The sequence below is a fragment of the Lytechinus variegatus genome, chromosome 1 (assembly GCF_018143015.1).
Source record: "Lytechinus variegatus isolate NC3 chromosome 1, Lvar_3.0, whole genome shotgun sequence".
NCBI classification, from domain to species: Eukaryota; Metazoa; Echinodermata; class Echinoidea; order Temnopleuroida; family Toxopneustidae; genus Lytechinus; species Lytechinus variegatus.
Window position 1 is genome coordinate 55,648,513 of NC_054740.1, and position 23,039 is coordinate 55,671,551.

General features: G+C 36.3%; 1 protein-coding gene across 2 annotated transcripts in view; it reads right to left on the reverse strand.

Moving 5' to 3' along the window:
- Window positions 1-23,039, reverse strand: part of LOC121417447 (epsilon-sarcoglycan-like) — an 86,668-nt gene that overhangs the window by 39,587 nt on the left and 24,042 nt on the right. For both annotated transcript variants that reach the window (XM_041611165.1, XM_041611172.1), the window contains exons 2-5: window positions 19,836-19,949; window positions 16,482-16,630; window positions 10,992-11,064; window positions 9,820-10,027 (exon numbers count right to left, since the gene is read on the reverse strand). In XM_041611165.1, the coding sequence (XP_041467099.1) occupies window positions 9,820-10,027; window positions 10,992-11,064; window positions 16,482-16,630; window positions 19,836-19,949 (544 nt within the window). The remainder of the gene's footprint in view (window positions 1-9,819; window positions 10,028-10,991; window positions 11,065-16,481; window positions 16,631-19,835; window positions 19,950-23,039) is intronic.

Consider the following 23,039-nt stretch of genomic DNA (forward strand, 5'->3'; position numbering starts at 1 on the left):
AACCTTCAGAAGTTACATTGCAACATATAAATTATAACATGGGTTGATTTAGTTAAAAATTCAAGACCATTGATGAAAGTCTGGTTGACCTGCGAAGTACCACACAGCTCTTTAAATAACAGAAACTTGTATCCCTTGCTCGCCCAAGAATGCGGACTGTACAACAATTAAACGTTTTGCCACTCAAGCACAAACGACAATTAAGAAACCCCTCCCGAGTGAATAATGCATGATGGGAGTGATCCACGTCTTATTACGGACCACCGTGAAGACGACACGTCACAGTATCTCTCAAGTTGGGTGGAGTCTCGGACTAAGCCCTCAAAGTTATTTCAGAGACTGCACAGTCATCTCGCGCTTTGGTATTTTCCTTGAAGCCATGAGAAATCTCTTCTTAAAGTGTTTAAAGTTTTTAATACTCTTCAGTTTTTGAACTTTCACGGTGGAATTACATGTACATCAATGATGAAACACAGACAGTCAAAATTGACTTCATATCAAACAGAGTTGAATTTTTAACACCAACTTTCCTTGGCGCAATGTACCTTCCTCAAGTTCTTACAACTTATCTTTAAGAGTTGAAATTTCTTGGTGGGATTGCAACCATGAAACAAAGAGATTTGCAGTGTCAAATATACCGGGGAGGGGGGAGTCAAATATTTTGCTCTACACAAGGGTGACCAGAAAAACGTGTTTAAAGGGGTGTTTTTTTTAGATCTGGCAGCGGGCAGCATGTGCATTTGTTAAGGGTATCAAAAACACAGATTTTCAAGAAAAAGGATTGTTTTGAAAAACGGTCAATGGTCTATCGTGGGCTCAAACGTATTTAGGGTATTTTTTTCCAAAGCTTTTTTTTTAAAGACTAGCCAAACGTGATTAGGGTAGGTTTTTCCTCCAAGTCTTTTCCCCGTGATCATATTCTGAAGACAACTAGTTTAGGGGCCAACATGTGTAAATAAAGCCAGCAAAAAACTTGTATGGGGGTTATTTTGCACACAGAGAACAAACTCATTTAGGGGGTGTTTGGAAATAATTTGGTCACGCGTCGTGTGTACAGCAATACATTTGACTCCCCCCCCGGGCAAATATAGTACCACATCATCAACATACATGTTGTAGAGCAGTGCCATTTGAGTGATATAAGATGACTACATTTTAATAACTATAAAGATTAAAACTTGAGGGTTCATGGTAACATCATTTTTTATAGCTATAACTCTGTTGGTCTTTTGGAATCAATCACATGATTAAAATGATGAATTGTAATATTTTAGCTTACCATTTATCTCATCTACCACTGCATCTCGGAAAATAAATCATAGAAAATGTGGTTTAAAATACAAATGAAATAATGATCTGCAAAATAATGATGAAATTCAATTTTGGTATAGAGCTCTATGCATGAAAAAAAGAGGGCTTTACAGATATATTGGTACCCTGATCATCAGTAACTGGCTTGCCTGCACTTTCCACATTCCCTCATGAGCATTCTCGCTAGACTTTCCAAATTCAATAGCTAGGCATACTGAAATGGCTTCAATACTGTTTCACGGGAAGCAACTCTTGATTTTGATTAAATAAATAAATGACTCGAAGGAACAATACAAGGGGTTAAAATGTCATTTATGGTGCTGGAAAGGTCATGACCAAATTTCATATTTTCTACTGCATTACGTCAAGCATTCCTGGGCAGACACGATGGCGCCATCTGTTTCTCGGAACTTGTTTTGAAACCTCACACCCCCTAAAACATATGCACAACATGATACTAATCGTGGGTTCAACATGAAATAGAATAGAAATATCTGAAATCAAACACAGGAAAAACCAACCCCTCACCCCTCTTTCCCAAGCCCACATCGAGTTCCCGTAGCATTGTTCTTTAATCAAGGCAAACAATGACTGGGCGTCCCAGGGGTGTTCAAAGGAACAGGGTTGAACTGTGATTCTTCTTGCATGGTCGACGATGAATGTTCCTCGCCGAGACTTCCTCCTCTATGTGATGCAGCAAACATGCTATGTTCATCATTGGATTACAAATCAATCAGCCCTCATGTACATGTGCGGATGACACAAATTCACGAGATTCGTTCCAGTGTGGACCTGGGAGAGCTGTCTCTCGTGGATCGAAGGTGTCGGGGAAACTGGTGGTGGAATTTCAAGTTGAGCCCCAGATTTCCCTTGATCATTCCCAATCAAATTCTTTGAATTACAGCGTAGGAAATATATGAGGGCGACGGGCGATTTCACCCTCATGACAGCCCAAATAGCCCCCAAAATGCATGCTTTGGGGCGACCATTCTTTTTAGTGTCTCCCCAAGATCTGTTCCAAACAAAATTCAAGATTATTTTGAAAATCAATATTCTAACTGCAGCAGAAGAATATTTGCTTTAACTGCACAATTACTTTTTAACCCTGAAAAGGTAGCCCTTCAAATGAAAGAAATAGCCCTTACAATTTCTGCAATCGCCCTAATGTGGAAAAGAAAAATAGCCCCTAAAAACAAAAATTGTTTTCTACCCTGTTGAAGTATAGGTATATAATTATAATCATATTGTTCATTCAGGCTTGTACATATATGCCCATTTCTTATCATGTGGTCCTATTTGTGAACCCTCTGGACTTGTAACTCCAATCTTCTTGATGTGCATGCCTGATCTTGCAGCAGTGAAAAATAATGACAAATGATGACAAAGATGATGATGAACAGCATTTGTGTAGCATCATTAATCTGTAAAAATAAAAACATTCAGAGGAACTGGCTCCCTATATGTGACATAATATTCACTTCTTTGCTGGATTCATGAAAAATGCATCCCTGACCAATGAATGATCGAAGAGGGCATTTCATGAACTTCTTACAATAAATTTTCATTGATAAATGCACTTGGAGCCAATCAGATACAAGGGTTTGAGTAGCTTATAACAGTTGCCAATGAAAAATCACCTTAAATTGGTTCCATCAAAAGGCTCCTCTGGCTCATGAGTGATCAAGGGGGCATTTCATGAACTTCTTGCAAGAAACTTTCACTGACAAATTCACTTTCAACCAATCAGAATTAAGTATTTTAGTAGCTTGTAACAGTTTCCAGTGAAAACAACACTGACAAAATGGATTCATGAAAAGGCTCCCCAGGCTTTGATAAGAATAGTCAAGGGGGCATTCATGAAACTTCTGGCTAGCAATTTTTTACTGATTTTCATCATCAGCCTATCAGATACAAGGACTTTAGTAGCTTGTAACCATTTCCAGTGAAAATATCACTGACAAAACAGATTCATGAAAGTGATCTCGAGACTATTGAGTGATGGGGGGGGGGGGGGGGGGGGGCACAGCATGAAGCATTTTTCACTGACAAATTCACTATCGACCAATCAGAATTCAGTATGTCAGTGGCTTATGACAGTTCTCACTGCAAAAATAACTGACAAATGCTCTGCTGGCTAATGAGTGATAAGCTCCCAAGAGAGGTTGAAGGAAGCGTGTTGATCGGAGTACTTCTCACTCTGTTTGCAATAAACATAAACAAAAGGATGTGGCGCTCTTACGGATCATGCTATGACAGCTTCCCCATCGAGATGTGATTCAGCAAACATCAATGATCATCGGTTCAGAAATCAATCAGTCGTTGGCTAGCCCAGCTGGGATCACATTACAAAGCTTCTGAACCTGTTGACTACAGGGGTCCAGTGGTTAGAGCATTGGACTCATGATCTTGAGCTTGTGGGTTTGAATACCCGCTCAGCCATTATCTCCACTTTACTTTAGCCCAAAATAAATTTATGTTGCCTAAAGGGTCAGCCTGGGTAAAATGGGATGATATAATTATCATTTTCTATGGTTTATCATTATTATAATCATCATCATCATCATCATGTTATACTTAGGTTTTTTACCTGACTGCTAAGAAAGCATGAATGCCTGTGAGCAAGCAACCATTGGACCAACGGCTTAAGGTCCTCTCCGAGGGACCTGGTAATGAGGATAAATGCCTTACCAAAGGGCACTAGCGCACCACTTGGGAATCGAACCCGGGTCATCGGAATCCGAAACCACCGCTCTACCGACTGAGCTATCGTGCCTCCATGAATCATCATCATCATCATCACTATTATTATTAGCAACTATGACTGATTAATTTAGACATATAATGTATCCTATAAGTAATCAGTTATCATCATCATCATCATCATCATCATCATCATCATCATCATCATCATCATCATTATCATCATTATTACTATCATTATTAGCAACTATGACTGATTATTTAAGACATAAAATGTATCCTATAAGTAATTAGTTATCATCATCATTATCATCATCATCATCATCATCATCATCATCATCATCATCATCATCATCATCATCATCATCATCATCATCATCATCATCATCATCATCATTATTGTTACTATTATTATTAGCCACTATGTCTGATTAATTTAGACATAAAAGGTTTCCTATGTAATTACTTATAACATCATGGATTTAATAAGAAACTGCACTACAGAGTTCCTACAGGTCGGTTACTTCAACAGAAACATAAGTCTGAAACCAGTCTTAGGTTTTAGTTGTGGCCTTTGGGAAATCATGAAACCATATGGACAGGTTAAACAAATCTGGTGTTTCAAAAAGAACATCAGAGATTTTTTTGCAATTGCAACATGTACAGATTCTACAACATAAGAAATCTATTGAAAATGCCTGTCAATTCGCAATGAACTACTACATGTAAGAGGTCTTTGTCGAAAATTGGTGAACCAGGAGAGCTGATCGTTGTTAAGTTTTGAGCTGACCAAAAATTGCAAAAATATCGTTTGTCCAGAGTCACAGACGCCACTGCTGATTTGATACACTGATTTTCGACAAAGACTGCTTTGTCATGAGGGCTTTTGCCAAACGATTCTCTGTGTTCCATAAAGCATCTGAGTAGTGGTTATGAAAAACTCCCTATGTATGACTACGAATTGTGGGCGCGTCGTATTCTAGTGGTTCTGACTCTCGCCTTTCATACACACTGTGCTGCATTCGACCCAGGTGAGGTGAATGGGTACCTGGCAGGATTAACTCCTTGAATGCACGAGTGCCGTGAGGCAACTCGAGCTAAAGCCGGGGTAATAATAATAATAATAATAATGCACCTCGGAATAGATAGTTTCTAGATAGATGGCGCTATACAAACGCCTATTATCATCATTAATACCTGGTACAATTTGTAGGGCACCTGGTATAATGCATAAAATGAAAAAAAAAAGCTTTTCTAGTTTCATACATGAGAAAGGTGTATATATCAAGATTACAACTAATCTCCTGCCAGCACACAAAAACATACACACCCTCCCACATGCACTCGCTTTCAACACAAAACAATATAATTTGATGATTCTAAACTTCTTTCTTTTAATATGGAAAGGTCATTGTAAGGCAAGTATATCGAGGGCTTGGCTTATCTACCTGGTCATACCTGCTATTCCCCAGTGGGTCGTAACGACAGACAATACAAATTATAACATCACCATCACCGGGCAAACCACTCGGCTCGGGTCATGCGCTATGGTATCCTCTAGAAATTCATCAGGATCGAGAAACAGACAATGAAATCAATAAAAGTTTCCGTAAATAAAGCGTCCTGGGATGCTGCTCACAGAATTAGAGGATTTTTTTTTCTGGGGTCATTGGGAGATTAATGTTGAAATAGCGGAGGAATGATCAGAGAGGCGGTGCAGAAACAAATAGAGAGAGATGGAAAGAGAGGGAGAGTCACGAAGAGATGTGAAAGAGAGAAAGATAACGAAAGAGGGAGCGCGAGAGGGTCAGAGTGGGGGGGGAGAGAGAGAGAAGGGGGAAGAAAGGTGAGCGGGAAAGGATTAAGGTAAAGATGACACGAGTCTACACTTAGCACCTTGACTTCCTTTGGGCAGTGTCGGAATAAATACGACCCACATGTGAACGTTTGCCTATGGCTGTGGTCGGTCACTGCTTTATGGCAGTCTCCTTCCTATACGGTCACCTGGCCATGTTCACATTCTAGTTTATCCATTACTTGCTTTGTTTCTATGGTCAATTTGCTATATTCTGTGAAAGTCCTTGCCGGCCAGCTCATAGGATGATCCAACATTCATTTTTACTGGGCAGTAATTTTCCTTGTATTGCATCGCAATTTGCTCCACATTTTAATAAGACTGCTACATAAAAATTCTTCTGTGTACTGTGTAGTAGATTATTACAAATAGGACTGAAAATAACTGAGTGGAGAGCTTTCCTCTCATGACCAAAAATACTAATTAAACTTGGTAAGAAAAGTTATTCCCTGTTTCAGATAATTGACTGTTTTCCTCTTGTATATCAGAACATTTTTGTTGGTCCTTGCCCATATTTATACACATTGCAATGGTTATGTACCATTGCACTTACCTGATATGACTTTTAATAATCTTAGTCACAATACAGTATATGTTCATATTTAATTTAATTGTATCCTTAAAGTTGGTGGGTGGTGAAAATGTGTTCAATCTATTAGTGAAAAAAAATCTCACATCTCAAACATAGCACAGTCAGTACGGCAGGGGCTTCACATTCCAGTGACCCGGGTTTGATTCGCAATGGGATCGCTAGTGCCCTTTAAAGGCATTAATCCTCATTACCAAGTCCCTCAGAGAGAACTTAAAGCCATCGGTCCTCTGGTTATTTACTTACAAGCATTCATGCTTTCTTAGCAAATCAAGTAAAAAAAATCACCACCATAACGATTGTGGGCATCTACTAAAAAAGGCTTTTAATTTGAATAAATAATCTATCGCTAAGTATTATAATAATTGATCAAAATAAATATATATTCCAATGAATGTAAAGTGCTTAAAACATTTTGATAAACAACTGGATGTTGCACTAAAAAGAATTGAGGAGGTATCCTTGGATGGTCCCGAGCTGTGTTCACAATCTGGACTGATTGGTGTGGTCAATTGGCGTGGTCAATTAGTGACCATATAGTCTCCTTCCTTTATGGTCAAAAGGATATGTTCATACAATGCACCGTCTAATTCGTTTGGTCAGTTAATATTCTATAGTATCCTTCCTTGACGGTCTGGTCACAAAGTTATGATTGGGCTGAAATTCATAGATTTTGTTTACTGATAACAGTGTAGACAAATATTGTCCTGCAGAAAAATAAACTCGCAAGAGTTTGTTTAGTCACTGTTCACATGGCAATGGTAGCAGAGGATATGTTCACATTTTTCTTAAACCTGGGCTCTGTCCATGGAGCCAAAACCTAGTCAGTTTTGAACTGAAAATAATGATAAAGCCCAATAACATACTATCAGAAATCACAAAACTTTTGATGAAATACTGATCATTCCCGAGAATACTTGCCAATACGTGGTATTCTTGAACTCTGAGTCTGTCTGAGATAATCTTTCGAGTCCCAGATGTAGCACCCCAAAACATGTTCCAGTCTCCCCCTCAGACATTATTGTACAGGTAATGCATATACCGGTAAGCAGGGGAATTATAAAGAATTACACACAAGAGATACCTTTGAAACAGCTCTAACACTGTTTGAAAGTTATATAGTGTGGGTAATCATTTTAATGCCCAAGGAAAATGTGCATTATTTTTTATATAATATGATGACGTGGATCATTATTGTTTGATAATGCATCGTTATTTTAAACCATGAATGGTGATAATAATTTATTTATAGTAAGGCTAAAAAAAAGCCTGGACACTTGTGCAGGCACAAAAGAATTATATAAGAATTAGATGTAAGAGATAACAGTGAGTTGGCTTGGTTGGTAGAGCGTCCGTATGATGGGAGGAGGTAAGAAGTTCAAGCCCCGGCCGCATCAGATCAAAAGACGTTAAAAGATGGGGAGTTACTACCCTGTTTGGCGTTCCACAATTCACCGGATAGAGCTATGTCGATCTGGAGCTGCACAGTGGCTGCCAGGCCAATGATCAATTGAGCAAAACAAATTTTCAGAGTACTTCTATTTCATATTTCTATTTCAAACAATAAAATTTGAATTTGAATCATTTTTCATCTGATCACGATCCACTTCATCATGTATAACAACTTGAACATGTTATGAGAGAGGATAAATGATATCTTGGCAAATGGTTCTACCATTACTATCAACATTTTGTACAGAATAACTGGATTAAGAACATAGAAAGACAGGAGCACTACAGACAGATTTATTACTGATGTTGTTGTTCTTCTTGCTGTGTAAAACTTGAAACAGGAACACAGAAAGACAGAACAAGTAGGGCAGGAAACAAAAGTCCCTTGTAGACCAGTACAGGTGTGCATCTGAAATAGGATGTAGAGAGATGAAGGGCTTCCCAGAGCAACAAGCGCTACAGACATCATCTGCTCAACCATTACCAACCTTATTCCCCTTCCGTGTATCTCGCTAATCCTCCCTGTGTTTGTGGTGCAGACAAAGAAATGGTTGGGTTGCAGCCAACGGGTGATTTCCCCCAAACACATCACATGTCATGTCTTGAAATATAGACAGAAAAGATCTCCTACAGGTGAGGTAAAAAAAAGATGATGTCATTGTTTGTCCATGTCTCTTGCGGGTCACCGTACCGGTTTTGTGACTATCCAGATGCTTAACTTAGTGGCGAACAATCAAAGACAGTATCAATTCTGAAGATGGCTGACATTCTCATAGGAAATACTTAATCTAGATCAACAAGCAGACAAAATACGAGTGCAAATACACAGGTACAATATTACAATTTCACCAGGTCAATCGGGTGTCGGGTTCAGCGATAAATCTGGATAGCTCTTACTAGGAGAGATGGTACTTTGGTTATTTAACTCCTTTGTCAGCTGGAACGAAATAGAGTTCATGATCTTGACTTAGTAAATTAGAAAATATTCACTGCTTATTTGAGCAAATTTGAGCCAGAAATGGTTGAAACAGAAACAAAATACAAACCTTGTCTCAGAGGTGATTTTGATGAGAGGTGCTCCACCTCAATAATGGTGCTGCTTGCTACACCTTGAGCAATCGGTAGTTAACATCCAAGAGGAAAGATAATGTCGCTGGAACAACCTTTCTCAATGTTCTATCTTTAATTTCCCACAACGTCAAGGGTATTTTCAAAGATACTACAAGGGGAAGATCGGACACTTCAGCGATTTTTGTAAACGCTCCCAAACGCCAAAAAAATTATCCTGGGGAAGGGTGCCCAAAAGCGTTAAGTAAACCATATGTTTTGTACAAACCATCTTGCGATACAAAAAGGTCAAAAAAGGTTGTTACTTACTCTACGCTGTGGGGCGCTCTTCCCGAGCGTTTCATTACGCGGTCTATGTTCTCTGGATTAACTAAAACTCGGGTTTAAAGTTGTAGTTTAAAAATAGACAGCCAATTGTTACATAAATCACTAATGGTAGATATATAATATTCCACCTCATTGGCTCTCAAATCATTCATGATTGTGTAGGAAGTATAAATAGTTTATTGTCTGCACCATCAATGAATAAGGAAAGAGCACATAAAACATAAGAATCATACAACTTAATACAAATTTTGACACTTTTGGCTTGCCATAATTTTAGCACAGAGTTAGACCATGGTCTAAGTTAAACCTGACTTCGGAATACTGGCCTATATCTATAATATTACGACAGCCCTCACTTTGCAGAAGGGCCTTCCTGAATACATCAAACCTTGTATCTCTGACCAGTCTTTCTAAAATCTTCTCAAAAGCTTTTATTCAAATTAATTTTTTGTGGGTCTTGACCACTTATCAGTGTGGATTTGGTGATTTTATAAGCAGTCACATTGCCACTATTTACCCGTATTTCTGGTCGGGCTGAGGATTGAGGGGCACCCGAAGTCCCAGGTCCTGTGCAGAGGTAAGTGAGTGGATGATGACCTCTGACCTTTGACCCATGATTGCATCGACCGCTGACCTGAAGTCATCTTGGAGCTGGGTGTCGAGAATGTCTGCTAGGTTCAGGTTGGTGACGAAGAAATCTGCCAGGTACTTTATAGAAGTGGTTTCTGAAAACAGGGAATAAAATTAATGATAATACCACAGAGCTATTAATAGCTCCATGAATATACTAAATATAATATGTAAAAACATTCATAAAGCACAGATGGAGGAAAGGAGTAGAAGAAATCGTGACAGAAGAATATGTTTTCAAGTTCAACATTTTCAGTTGTAAACATCTTGTTTCCCATTCATAATACCCCCAAAACACTGACTTAAAGAAAAAAAACCTAAAGATATATGACTATTTACTTAATTCACTCAACACATCAAAAATACACTTGTACTACATGTATCTATCCCTCCCTTTGCCCCTAAGGAACTAATATATTGAGTTCCGATACAAGAAGGATTGGTGATCTAATGATTCATTTAGTATACACCCTGATGATTTCACTCTCAGATATCAAACATTAAAATGAAAACAAAGAGATCCTCGGTTAAAATTCTAAAATTATGATACCTGAAGTGATATCGGATAGTTTCCACAGGCAATTATGAAATCAAATCCAAAAGAGGTGTTGTTTCAACCTCTAACAACTGCAATATGGTATTTCATTTACAAAGGTGAATTAAAGTGGCGAAATATGATAGTAAAAAAAAGAGCATCTAGTCAAGGAAAATGGAAATGGGAATCGCAGAGTAATGCAAAATGATGGGGATGAGAGAATTCAACGATGAGTAAAAAAATAATAATGAGGGAATAAATTAAAATGGAGAGAGGAAAGAATGGGTAGATATTCTTTTAATTGTAAATTTAGTCATTTGTATAGACTATTTGTCAGTTCATACCAATAACAGGAGAGCACGTCATATCACAATAGTGATTTTCACTGGACATTGTTACAAGCTACCCAAATCCTGGCATCTGATTGGCTCAGAACATATTTGCCACTGAAAATCACTGGCTATTCGTTTCATGAAACACTCCCTAGATACAGTACATGTAGCTTGAGTCATATTAATACGAACCTGTGTCCTCTTCTACGGTCATCTGAACAACCTTTCTAGCACTCTCGTAAGTTCTGGAGTTAAGACCTATGATCTGTAAAAAAAAAATAGATAATATTTTTATAAATTATATGATTTATCAACAATTTCTGAATATGGATGTATTCTACATGTACATTCATCAATAGTAATACTGTCACAAAAGTTAATATCAATTTTTTTCTTATAATGAATAGCCTTAGCCTAGCTTCCTTTGGCAAGGGCATTGATCAACACTTCGCTACTCTCCACCCAGGAGTTAAATGGGTACCCAATAGGAAGCAAAAGCCAAGGTAATATGGCTTTATTTGAGTTCAATAACTCTTGCTGGAATGCTCCCTAGGGTGTGGAGAAACTGCACCGCACTCATTCATTACTTCAAGGAAGCTACAAATGATTTAGCATAACTTCTAAATGTAAGAGAAGGAGAAAGAAATATGATACATATTGCAATGTTTTGAAATAACCCCCTCTGGTTATGACGCATTTCATATCATACAATCCATGACTTTTGGAAACAGATAAAAAAGATATAAGTGAAGGCTACGGCATCCTTAAAGGTAAATGCCAGCTGTGGTAACGATATCAAAATGAGTTTGTACAGAATCCAATGAAATGACCACCAAAGTGTCTGTTTGTAGAAATAAAAAATATGTGCCAAAGGATTCTGGAAGAAATTGTGTAATTGCTGAGAAACTAGCAAATAAGCACAGGATTCGGGTCAAGCGTCGGGCCGACATTCAAAGCAATAATAATACACTGTCCCACGTGCGCTTATCTGTGTTGGTGATCTTCAGTGTGAACATTTTTCAGCGTAGATTTCAAGATTTCACAAAGTTCAGTTTATGTAACTGTACCAGATCTAGATCCTCGATGATATACTGACAATTAAGCCTGGTTTTACAGACTTTCTCATGATATCAGTGTTTACTGCAACTACTGGCATTTCTCTTTAAGGTGGAGAGCTGAAAATAGAGAAGGAAAATCAGAAAATTTCAGTAATTTGATAGATAACTGGAGGCATTTACAGCCCAGCCTGAAATCATCTTCTTCACGTCGTATTTCCTGTGATGGACTCCTACACAATCAACTGGAAAAATTAGATCACTCTAAAAGTGTGTTTATGCTTCCATTGCGAGGACAGAATCAGCGATTTCAAACGTCAATTCAAAACGCCAATCGTAAACGTGGTTCTGGGAGTGCTGTTTATGCTTAACTTTTCAAATCATGGTCTCCAGCTGGCTTCGCATCGTAAAGCGAGGTCGAATTGGGCGCGCCTTTTTTCGAAAGTTTTTTTTCCGATTGTTGTTATTACGTGGAGATAACATGGAACAATATGACTGTATTTGCCTGCGGATTTTCATCTCACGGAAGCATGTACCAAATGACGTCATTTAAACACGTTTACGATCATGGTTCTGTTTAAAATTCCCCAGAAAGCCGGATTCTGGTTAAACAACGTTTACAAACGTACCTTTTTGTGAGTTCACGATCGGCGTTTTGAAACACCGTTTAAATGAAAGTAAGCATGGACGCAACAGTGTTTTGGACTAATCACGTTTAGAAACGCTGACTCTGGCCTGAAAAGTGGAAGCATAAACACGGCCTAAAACTCTTCTTCTTTTTCACCAAGAAGTGGGTCAAATGACGGAAATAATTCCCATCTTGTGGCTTTATTGAAATTAAAGACACTTTGAGGATAATCAACTGGTTCTTCGTATTAGTCACTGGAACATGCTCCAGATATTAAGAAGTCCATGCTAAAAAGCAAAAAAAAAGTGGATTCCAGGATAGCATCAACTTACAGGCTTGAGAAAAATAATAGAACCCTATCACCTCCTACCCCATTACAGGAAAAATTAACTTTTTATTTTAATACAAACAAAATTAATAGATTATAAAAAAATTAAAGGGTGAGTAATTGAATCGATTCAATATCTTGTAATTTATGGATATAGATATCTATATGAATATCTAATAATACATCTTAATAATTCTAAATACATGTAACTTGGTATTTAGTAATGATTTTTTTCCTTGCTCAAGATCAATCTAGGCACCATCATATACATGTAGCTACATGTATAAAAAACTCACAAAAACTGACCAATTTAAAAGTCAAATAATTGTCACATTTTTGTCACATCATTATAACTTATTGTATACACTGAAAGACTGGATAATTATGTCATTCAAGAAGTTGGTAAATTCAACTTGAAACTTTTTGTGGAACTTTCTAGATATTCTTCACTGATTTGAATAAGTTATTTATGATTGCAAAGACAGAGAGATTGTTTTTCATACTATGGTGGTGCCAATTTCGTATGTATGTGTTCAGTTTCTTGGCCATTGGAAATTCAACATGAAATTTTTAAAATTGGTCTCAATTCAAATTTTTGGTCTTAACTAATGCTGCCCCCCTTCAAAAAAAAAAAAATGCAGTTGACATGAAAAAAACATGAATTTTTTCAACACAAATTTTGATGTGGTGTTTACTTCTGATTTGGACCATAGTTTAATTTTATTTCTCTCATGTCTAATTTAATTTTACCCTCTTAAGTTCACTGGTATGGATTTGTAAATTCTTTCTAATCCCCCTCCCTTTTTATTTATTATTATCAAATAAAAATAAATTATCACTATTACCGTGCCTGGCTCTACAGATTTGCTCTGTCAACCTACATAAGTCTTTGTTGAATGTTTTTACTGAATTTGAATTTAACAATAATAATAAAAATGTACTTAAAATATGCCATAATTTCACTTCTTAAAACTTGAGAAAAGAATATGGGGCATCCTGCATTGAGAGACAGAGATCTTTCAACGTACGGGATGGTTGAATAAATACAGATTCTAAATCCAATTTCCATCCAGACTGTACAACGTCAAACAAATTCCTTACAATTTCTTCCTCCAAATGAACCCATCTTCAGGGGAATGAAGGAGTCTTGAGGGGGCGCGTGGCAAATATATGAATAATAAGCTCTGATGGAAGTCAAATGGTTGTAACTCCAGTGCTACATAACAATGTGAATGTCCTTTTTAAATGATTTTTCATCATCCTCCCAAAAGTTATGTTAATCAAAGAGCATTTGTTTGATACTAAATGATGAAAATCCTACAAATTGTGAATGTTGCAATGGTTTGAAAGTAGATGATTTTTGTTTGGAAAGAGATTTTTGGGGTACATTCAAGCCATGATTCACATTTTAAGTCATCATGACACCTATCAAAATACCCTTGTATATCGACCAAGAACAGAGGTCATTCGAAGGGACGGCTGCATCATTAAAAGCAAAAGTAGAATCAACTGATTTTACTTATAAAAGTATAAGTTATATGTCAGCAAATTGTGTAACAAATGACTTGCATCCTCTTGATAACATGAAGTTCTTTACTATCTCCTTCAAAACCGCATCCCTGATTTTGATCGGTTTCTTGTGAAATATGCCACAGCGGCACACCTATGCGTAACCGAACTACAACCATTTCATGGTTTCCCCCATTCGTTTCCCTGTAGATGAGGCGGTCTTTGGTCAGGGAACATGCCGTTATGAAATCGTTTGGGGAAGACATTTCCTTCGACACTTCCTCGAACGTTGAGAGATGAGAGCTTCCAACTCTTATCATCATCGCAACCACTGACAAACATCAAATGTCATGGTCTACATTTAAGAAGACCCTGGGGGTGGCATTCTGAGAATTAAACCTAGGTTTGAACCTAGCCTAAACTAGAATTTTAAACCAAATTTCTATGGAATTTTATTTCTTCTACATTCGTGGCGATTACAATGCATTCAATTACTTCATTAAGAATATCCTATTCTTCCCATTTTACAACTCAAAGGTATTCTCTTTACAACATTTTGCAGCAGGATAAAAATAATCTAATTGGTAAATAAGAAACCGTTCTCATACTTTCTAAAACTGGTTTACCAGAAACCGATTCAGGAAACCAGTTAGAAGATTGCTTTGCTAGCGTTCCCATTTGATCACCTGAAAGTTGTTTTCAAACCTACTTCATGTCTGGTTGCTATGGGAACACTCTTAGTGGATGACATGTTTCACGCAACATTTGAAACCGCAGGGTATAGCATTCCATATACAGTGTGTGGATTAGCACGCTCAAAATGTGCGAAGATCGCTTCCCGAAGAACGGTTGTGTCCTCACTCACGCTAAAACCAGTTTATCGAGGAAAAGCAATCTTCAAAACTACATGTACATCACAAGGTGACTTTAAGAACCGGATTGGAAGATCGCTTCAACCATTCTCATTACATTTTAAACTAGTTTCCAATAAACTGGTTTTAGGAAGGTAGTGAGGACAGTGTCTTAGATGACAATTGACACTCCATAAAAGTGTGGTCTAAGTTAACCCAGGTTTAACTATACCATCTCAATCAGAATACCACTCTGAGTACTGCTTTAACTCATATCCTTAATAAATACAAAATTAATCTGCTTTCACTCTGTAAATTGGCAACAATAATCATTTTCTATTCATTTTTATAGTTTGCAACCATAACTCCTAAGTTCATGGGTTGTTATTGATCTATGATTATTGTATATTTGCACTACATGGAACTGCTAATAGATTTATAAAGGAAAGAGGGGGATGGAGGAGGGGGAAAGGAGGAAAGAAATAGAGAGAGAGAGAAAGAGATATAGAGAAATGGGAAGAGCTAGAGGACGGGGGGGGGGGGGGAGGAGGGGATGATGGAGAGAAAGATAGAGGGGGGAGGGGATAATGGAGGGAAGGATAGAAAGAGAGAGAGAGAGGGGGGATATATGAATAAAGTGAATATCCTGGTTATTGATGATTCTCTACCTATCCATAGCAGAGGGATCTTTTTAATACTCAATAAAAAAGACTTTTTTCTGTGTGGGAATGTAAAATGATATAGGAAACTCAAATGTCACATTTCTGGAACATGTTTTTCGCCAATTTTCCAAGAGATCTGAAAAAAAAAACCCTCCCACATTTCCCAGATAAAATTGCCATTTGACCTTTTAAAAAGGGAAATCATCAATGTGATTTGAGAAGACACATAGAAGTTCAGAAAGATGAAGAAAGATTGAAATGGAAGATTGCCAAGAATATCATTATCATGTCAGTTATTCATTTGTATCTCCTAATAGAGATCCATCTTAAGATGTTTAAAGGATTTTTTTTTATAAATCAGTAACAATTCCAACTATGAAAAATAGAATAAGAAAAACATTAAGGAGATGAATGAGTGAAAAAAAACAACAACTCCAAGTTGGGGTGAATGGTGTTTGATATCTTTACACTAACAAACATGAATAAAAATTGAATTAAAGGTCTAATTTTCCTGCTTTTATTAAAGCCAATATATCGTCAGGGTGAACTTACCCTTTAAAGCAAGAGACCAAAGAAAAATGTCACATTATAATCACATTTGACATATTTTGGTGATTCTTTTTGACTGGTAAACAAAGAAAAATCAAACCTCAAGATTGAATTGTCCAATGTTGGAGCCTTGGGGTGTTCCATACAGGTATCCATCTGAGCTCTCAGCAGGTTGGATAAACTTTATCCAACTCGGTAGACTAGGCTTAGTAACCAGGGATGGTCGAAAGATTATTGTATCATCAGAATCTAGGACAACACAAAGAAATAACAACTGTGAACTTAATCAAAATTGGTAATTCAGGCTTAGTAACCAGGGATGGTTAAAAGGTTAATGGATCAGTAGAAAAACAACAAAAATATAATAACAAACAAAATAGCAAAAGTATACTAGATGCTGTGTAAAAGGCCAATAATGGGATTTATACTTGAGTATAAAATTTTGAAATGAGATATTTTAGGTACCTAATGCGCTCTCTCAGTAATGTTTTTTATTTCCTTTTCATAAATTACAATTTAAGCACCTATCTTTAATACACATTGAGTACAATTGGATATCAGGAGCATCATACAAAGATTATACCTGATTAACTCACTTATTTCGGCAGATGCATAGTGATTAACTTATTGGATGATCCTGTGCCTATCAATGTTTTAAACAGATATAAGGCGCAATATAAATGCTTTGGATCAACATCATCATCATCAACATACCTGGACATTTTCAGCCCATTCTATGATTATGAAGGGTTTTTGATCTGGGGAAGAAATTTCTGTATTGATTCCCTCTGTAATCGTCTTGGTTCATTTTCTTAATATTACATTAAGTGAGTCATCTGTATTAAATTTTTTTTCTTCTTCCCAAACTACTAAACTGAAAGAAATATTTTGAAGTTCTAGTAGACAACAAGCCATGGGAGGTAATTAAGCTCTGTGATTTTAGTTTTTATATGATTTTTTTTACTAGATTCCCTGTCTCTGTTAAGTCATCAATCCTTCCGTTGGCCTATAAAACTGACTGTCAACGCACTTAATAAATGATTTAGGAAACTGACCATTTGGAAAAGGAAGTGTTTTACAATTCATGTGGCACCTCTCAAATATCACTGGCATTAAAGGAAAAGTTTACTGATGTGAAGTTTGTTATCAATAAAAAGCATAATAACAAAATAAACATATTAAAGAATTTTGGCAAAAAATAATCAGGTTATGGATACTTTTTTAAGATAAAATTTTATGATGTCATATGTGATTAGCTCCCCCATATCACATGGTACATGTAGAATTCTCCATCATGCCATTTTATCTGAAAATTGGAATGTAGGAATTTATATGTGACATCACGAAATAAACACAAACACTTAGAAATGAATAAGTTCTCTTATCTTATCTAAGGATTTCAAAGAAAGTCTTTCTCTAATTTATTTATTTATTTATTTATTCATTCATTCATTTATTCATCTATTTTTTAGTTATTCATTTTCTGCATTTATTAAAACCAACTTATACACCATCAGGATAAACTTTCCTTTTAAGAGTAAAGTCCACAATGAGATCAGTTTGAATGGAAGGAATAGGTCAGAGACTTAGTTCATGTTTAAGCAAATGTAAAAGTTCAAGGCAATGAGACCCATTCTTCATTGGAAATTTAAAGTTAAGTGTTGACCTTTTGGTGTTGGTGTTAGGTCAATTTTACATCAGCATAGCACCAAACATAAAATGGAATTGGTCCTGAAAAGTCACTCACTATAGGTGTTGAGTTGGTAATATTGTGATCTGTATCAATGTCGCTAACTCAGAATAGATTTTAGAACTAGGACACGCAATCCAAATTGTGCTTCCAACATCAAAACCAACACTGGACTTGATATCACCCATTATCTGTTTCAATCTTAGTCTTTCTACATGCAAGCTAAATACAAACCTTGGATTAGAACTAATCAGGTGTTCAACATTGGGACAAAACCAAGGTGTCAAATGAGTGATTAACAACTTATAAATAGAAATCACCAGTAATTACGAGATATCTGAGTAATACGAGTAAACTAATGTTTGCCAATATCCTACTTTCCTGACTTGCCACAGTGCTTCCCACCACACACTTGATTCCCAGGGCTACAAAGTCATTTAAGTAATGATACTTAAACATCCTGCAATTTGGGGATACAACTTACATAAATACTGGACATGATTTAGGAAACATTTATTGGTTTATGGTTGGAGCTAATTATAAAACACATTAATGTAAGTTGTGAAGCAATGAAATTGATGACACATGCATGTGGAAGTCACTCCCTTTTGTGGTTGTCTGCATTTTGAAAATACACCTAAGAAAAAAGGGATACAGTAATTTGATAGGCATAAACTTATTTTTGCTGAATGAGTAGCTTAAAGCTAAATGACAGTAGTTGCAGTATAATACTAATTTCGTGAGAAAGTCTGTAAAACCAAGGTTAAGTATGACTATATCATCGTGGATCTAGATCTGGTACAGTTACATAAACTGAACGGGTGAAATCATTAAATCTCAGCTGAAATACATGTACGATCACACTGAAGATCGCCAACACAGATAGGTACACGTGGGACAGTGTATTATTATTGCTGGAATAAAGACCCGATGGAAGTGCCCGAATCTGCATTTATTTTGCTTATTTCTCAGAAATTACACAATTTCTTCCCGAATCCTTTGGCACATATTTTTATTCATACAAACAGACACTTGGGTGGTCATTATATAAGATTCTGTAAAAAGTCATTTTGAGATCGTTACCAAAACTGGAATTTATCTTTAAGCCCAAGGCCTCTGATGGACTAAAACATTTAATTACTTCAACAACAAATCTAGGTTTGGGGTTTTGTTTCCTAAATAAAAAATAATTCAATCTGTATAAAAAACAATGAAAAATCAATGTAATTTATTCATAAAGCTAAAAAAAAATCTGTTTCTTTTGTTGGTAAAATATTCTGTTGTAAAATAATTCTCATATCTCACATCAATTATTTTTGTTTTTAACATATTATGCTCTACATGTTAATATTCTGAAAATTGACAAGTGCACTATCAAGGTAAAACATTAACAAAATACATGTCAGTCGTTGGTCAGATATTCACAACTTTACGTACAACTGGGCAATATTTCTTGTGCTCTAACTCACATTCTAAACCATCTCGATTCCCCTAAAGCAAAAATGAATTAAAATCCCAGCTTTCTAGATTGAAATTCTTATCAGTATGGAGCATCTGAATGCAAAATTCAATGTTTTTAAAATCTGATAAGGGTTTAATATAGGAAATGTCCATTTAATGTTACAATATAGGGAAAATATGGTATTCTTACATTATACAAAATTGAGATGAATGTAAATGTGAGATTGTTATTATTCAAACAGGGAATTCTCTTAATACAAGCTTATATTTCTGATTTCTCTGTTATCAGCAAGTAATACTTACCAAGTGAATACTCATCAAAGTAGTCTGTCCTTAGGATAGGATGTTGAAAGTTGACTCCTGGGAAGACAGTGAGTGCTTGAACAGAATGAGGGTGAAGGATGCTCAAGAAGATTCCTGATACAAAACAGTGGAAAGATGATAATTATCACAAAATCTGACACACTTTAAAGGCTGCTGTTCAATTGGTGAAAAGTGAACTGTGAATTGTACGATAAATTGCAGATTTGCCATAGATAAAAGACAAGGGTCATGTTTAGTCTGCAGGCAGAGACCCTGATTGCAACTTTGATCAACAAGTGTGTATCCACGCAAAGACTAGCACATACAAAACTTGCTGTTCCAATTCAGGGCCTTCAGTACACAAGGCATGAGTAGGCTGCAATTCAGACCCATTGCTCGAGTGAAGGGTTTGCACAGCAGACTAGGTCATGTTCTGTTTTTCACTGATCTAATGAGTTGAGATCATTTCTGATGTAGAATATAAAGCAAATAATCTCCTTTTGGTTTAAGTAGATGAGACCAACTATCACTTCATCCGCGATAAAGATATGTACGTGCTATCTTTCATTAGTTTTGCTTTAGACAGATAGCTACATCTAACTTGCCTCAGGAAAGGCAGTTTGTCAGATTAAATTCAGCAATGATACTTACTTGCTTATAAAATAAGAAGGCTGAGAGAGCAGGGAGGGAAAGAAAGAGAGGGAAAGAGAAAGAGAGTCAGAGAGACAGACAGACATTTTGATAGTATATAAATAACAATGTCAATACACATAAAGGAGAAAAATTTATACCAAACCAGGCATATAGCCTATACTGCATAATCATCAATAGTTCTCCCACCATAGAAAGATCAAAAAAAAAAAAGTTAAATGGCAACAACCAGAAAATCCTTTCACCTGAAGGTTTTCAAGTTACTCCACTCTAAAGAACATAGAGCATCAACCCCAATATTACAATAGTGACAAAGCAAAGGAGTGGAAAGCTTGGAAGATCCAAACAATCAACATTATGGATAAAAGAGGGAGGTCCACAGTAGTTCCAATGGATAAGCCCTTGGAATAGTCCAAACTTTATGAATGGGATCAAACAGGGTCTGGTAAACATGCTCACTTCAACATAAACAGTTCATAAGCATGTAGAGGTATATATACACCAACACAGACCAGACTTGGTCTTGTTTGGTTTAGGTCTGGTCCATTGGATGGTCTAGATGTTCTGCAACTTCATTGGAAATATAGGATTATGTATTAATGACCATTAAGGAGAGAGCAAGGAGACTGAAAGTTTATGAAGCTGCATCTTGTGGAATATATATATTATATATATGTCCTTAGTATCTGTGCTGTACTGCAATTAATGGGATGAAAAGATTTAATCACTGAGCCGAGATTAGACATTACACCATGCGACACTTCTATGGAATAAAAAGGATTTTGAGCTGTGTTTTACTTGGTGAAGTCGGAGCATGACCTGTACGTTTGTACACATGGACTAAATTTTACATTCTGAAGAATTGCCTCATCAAAATCATGGTGGTTTCTTAAATTCTTTTAGTTCAGGACTTCTCTTCAATATTTTGATGAGTTTCAGGTAAAAATTCTTCCATACGCCTACTGACTACTAGTGGAAGTGTATGGCCCATATTCTGAAGTCATATCTAACTTAGACCACTGTCTATCTCTGTACTAAAATTATGAGAAGCCAAGAAATCAAAAATTAAGTTTATATCTTATATTTCTTTTGTGTTACTAGTATTTTGTTTCCTTTTGCTTTCATAATGAAGAAAATAATTCAGTTATCATTCCCAGACAATTATGAACAATTTGGTTTTCATTATTATGAGCTAATATAATAAACTGAATGTTTACAGTAAGGGATCTATGCTCCAATTGGCTCTCCATAGTTAAACCACAACTTTAAATCAGGGTTTGATTTAAACCCGACTTCAGGATACGGGCCTATGGGTTCAATCACTAGTCGAGTCACAGAGAGATTTGAAAATGGGACCTTATGCCTTCTTGTCAAGTGCAGGACGTATTAGAATGTCGAAGGGTAATAAGAAATCACGTTATGCAGGGCCCCCTGGAAGAACAGTCCATAAGAGCTGAAGTAGCCAAGTGCCCTGTGTGAATAAGAAATATTTCTATTTCAATTATTTCATAGATAAACTTTTGCAGAGTTCATCCCTTTGGAATTTGAGAGACTACAATATCAAATTTACCACGGGGAAATTATACAATTTCATTATTAATCATTGTCCTTGGCAGCAATATATGTGGTTTCGTTTTGATGATTTTACTTTTTGAATGGTGTGGGCGGACCGGTGGCATATTCTGGCAGGGGTCAGCACTCGAATCAATGTGGAGTTATTCAGATTGTTGATTGCTAACTTCACCTCATCATTATCACCGTTCAATAGCTTCACTCAAGCAAAGCGCCTCTCAAGTAAAATAATCTAAAAATAATACATTTTAGAGATTATCAGTAAACATTGTTGTGCTTCTCTACAAAAGAATGAGATATCCTTGTCTTTAAAGTTGCAGGATCTCAAATACAAGAGGTGGATTTTGGGTGGTGTCTGTGTCAAATTTATAGTAGATTTGTAGAGATAGTAGGATTCCCTTTTCCAGTAATTACATGTAGGACTTAATCATACTTTCATGTATTTATCTCAACTATTTTACATTTTATCATTGTAATGCGCAGTTGAGTATATAAATAGAAATTGCACAATATAAATGTACAATTACAATGTAAATGTACAATTATCATTATCATTATTATTAGTACTCCTTGATACAGACAGAGTTCATGATACTGGACTGGGGAGATACTGATTTTAATAACGCACATAAAAAAGATTTGTTGTATATCATGAGAGTTAAAATTGAAAAAAAAAAGAATGAAGTAGGCAAGAGAGCAGTTTTATTAAACTAACAGAATTGTTGGAAAACAGATTTCAAACTTTTAATGAATTCATCAAGACGGTGTGCGAGTTAAGCCCGTATTCTGAAAGTCAGGTTTGACGTAGACCATGGTCTAACTCTGTGCTAAAATGATGGGAATGTTTCTTATGTTTACTCTGCTCTTTCCTGGTTCTTTGATTGTGAAGACAATTATCTAATTCTAGAGACAATTGAGAATGATTTGAGAGTCAAATGAGCTGAAACATTATATCTCTGCTGTTAGTGATTTATGTCACAA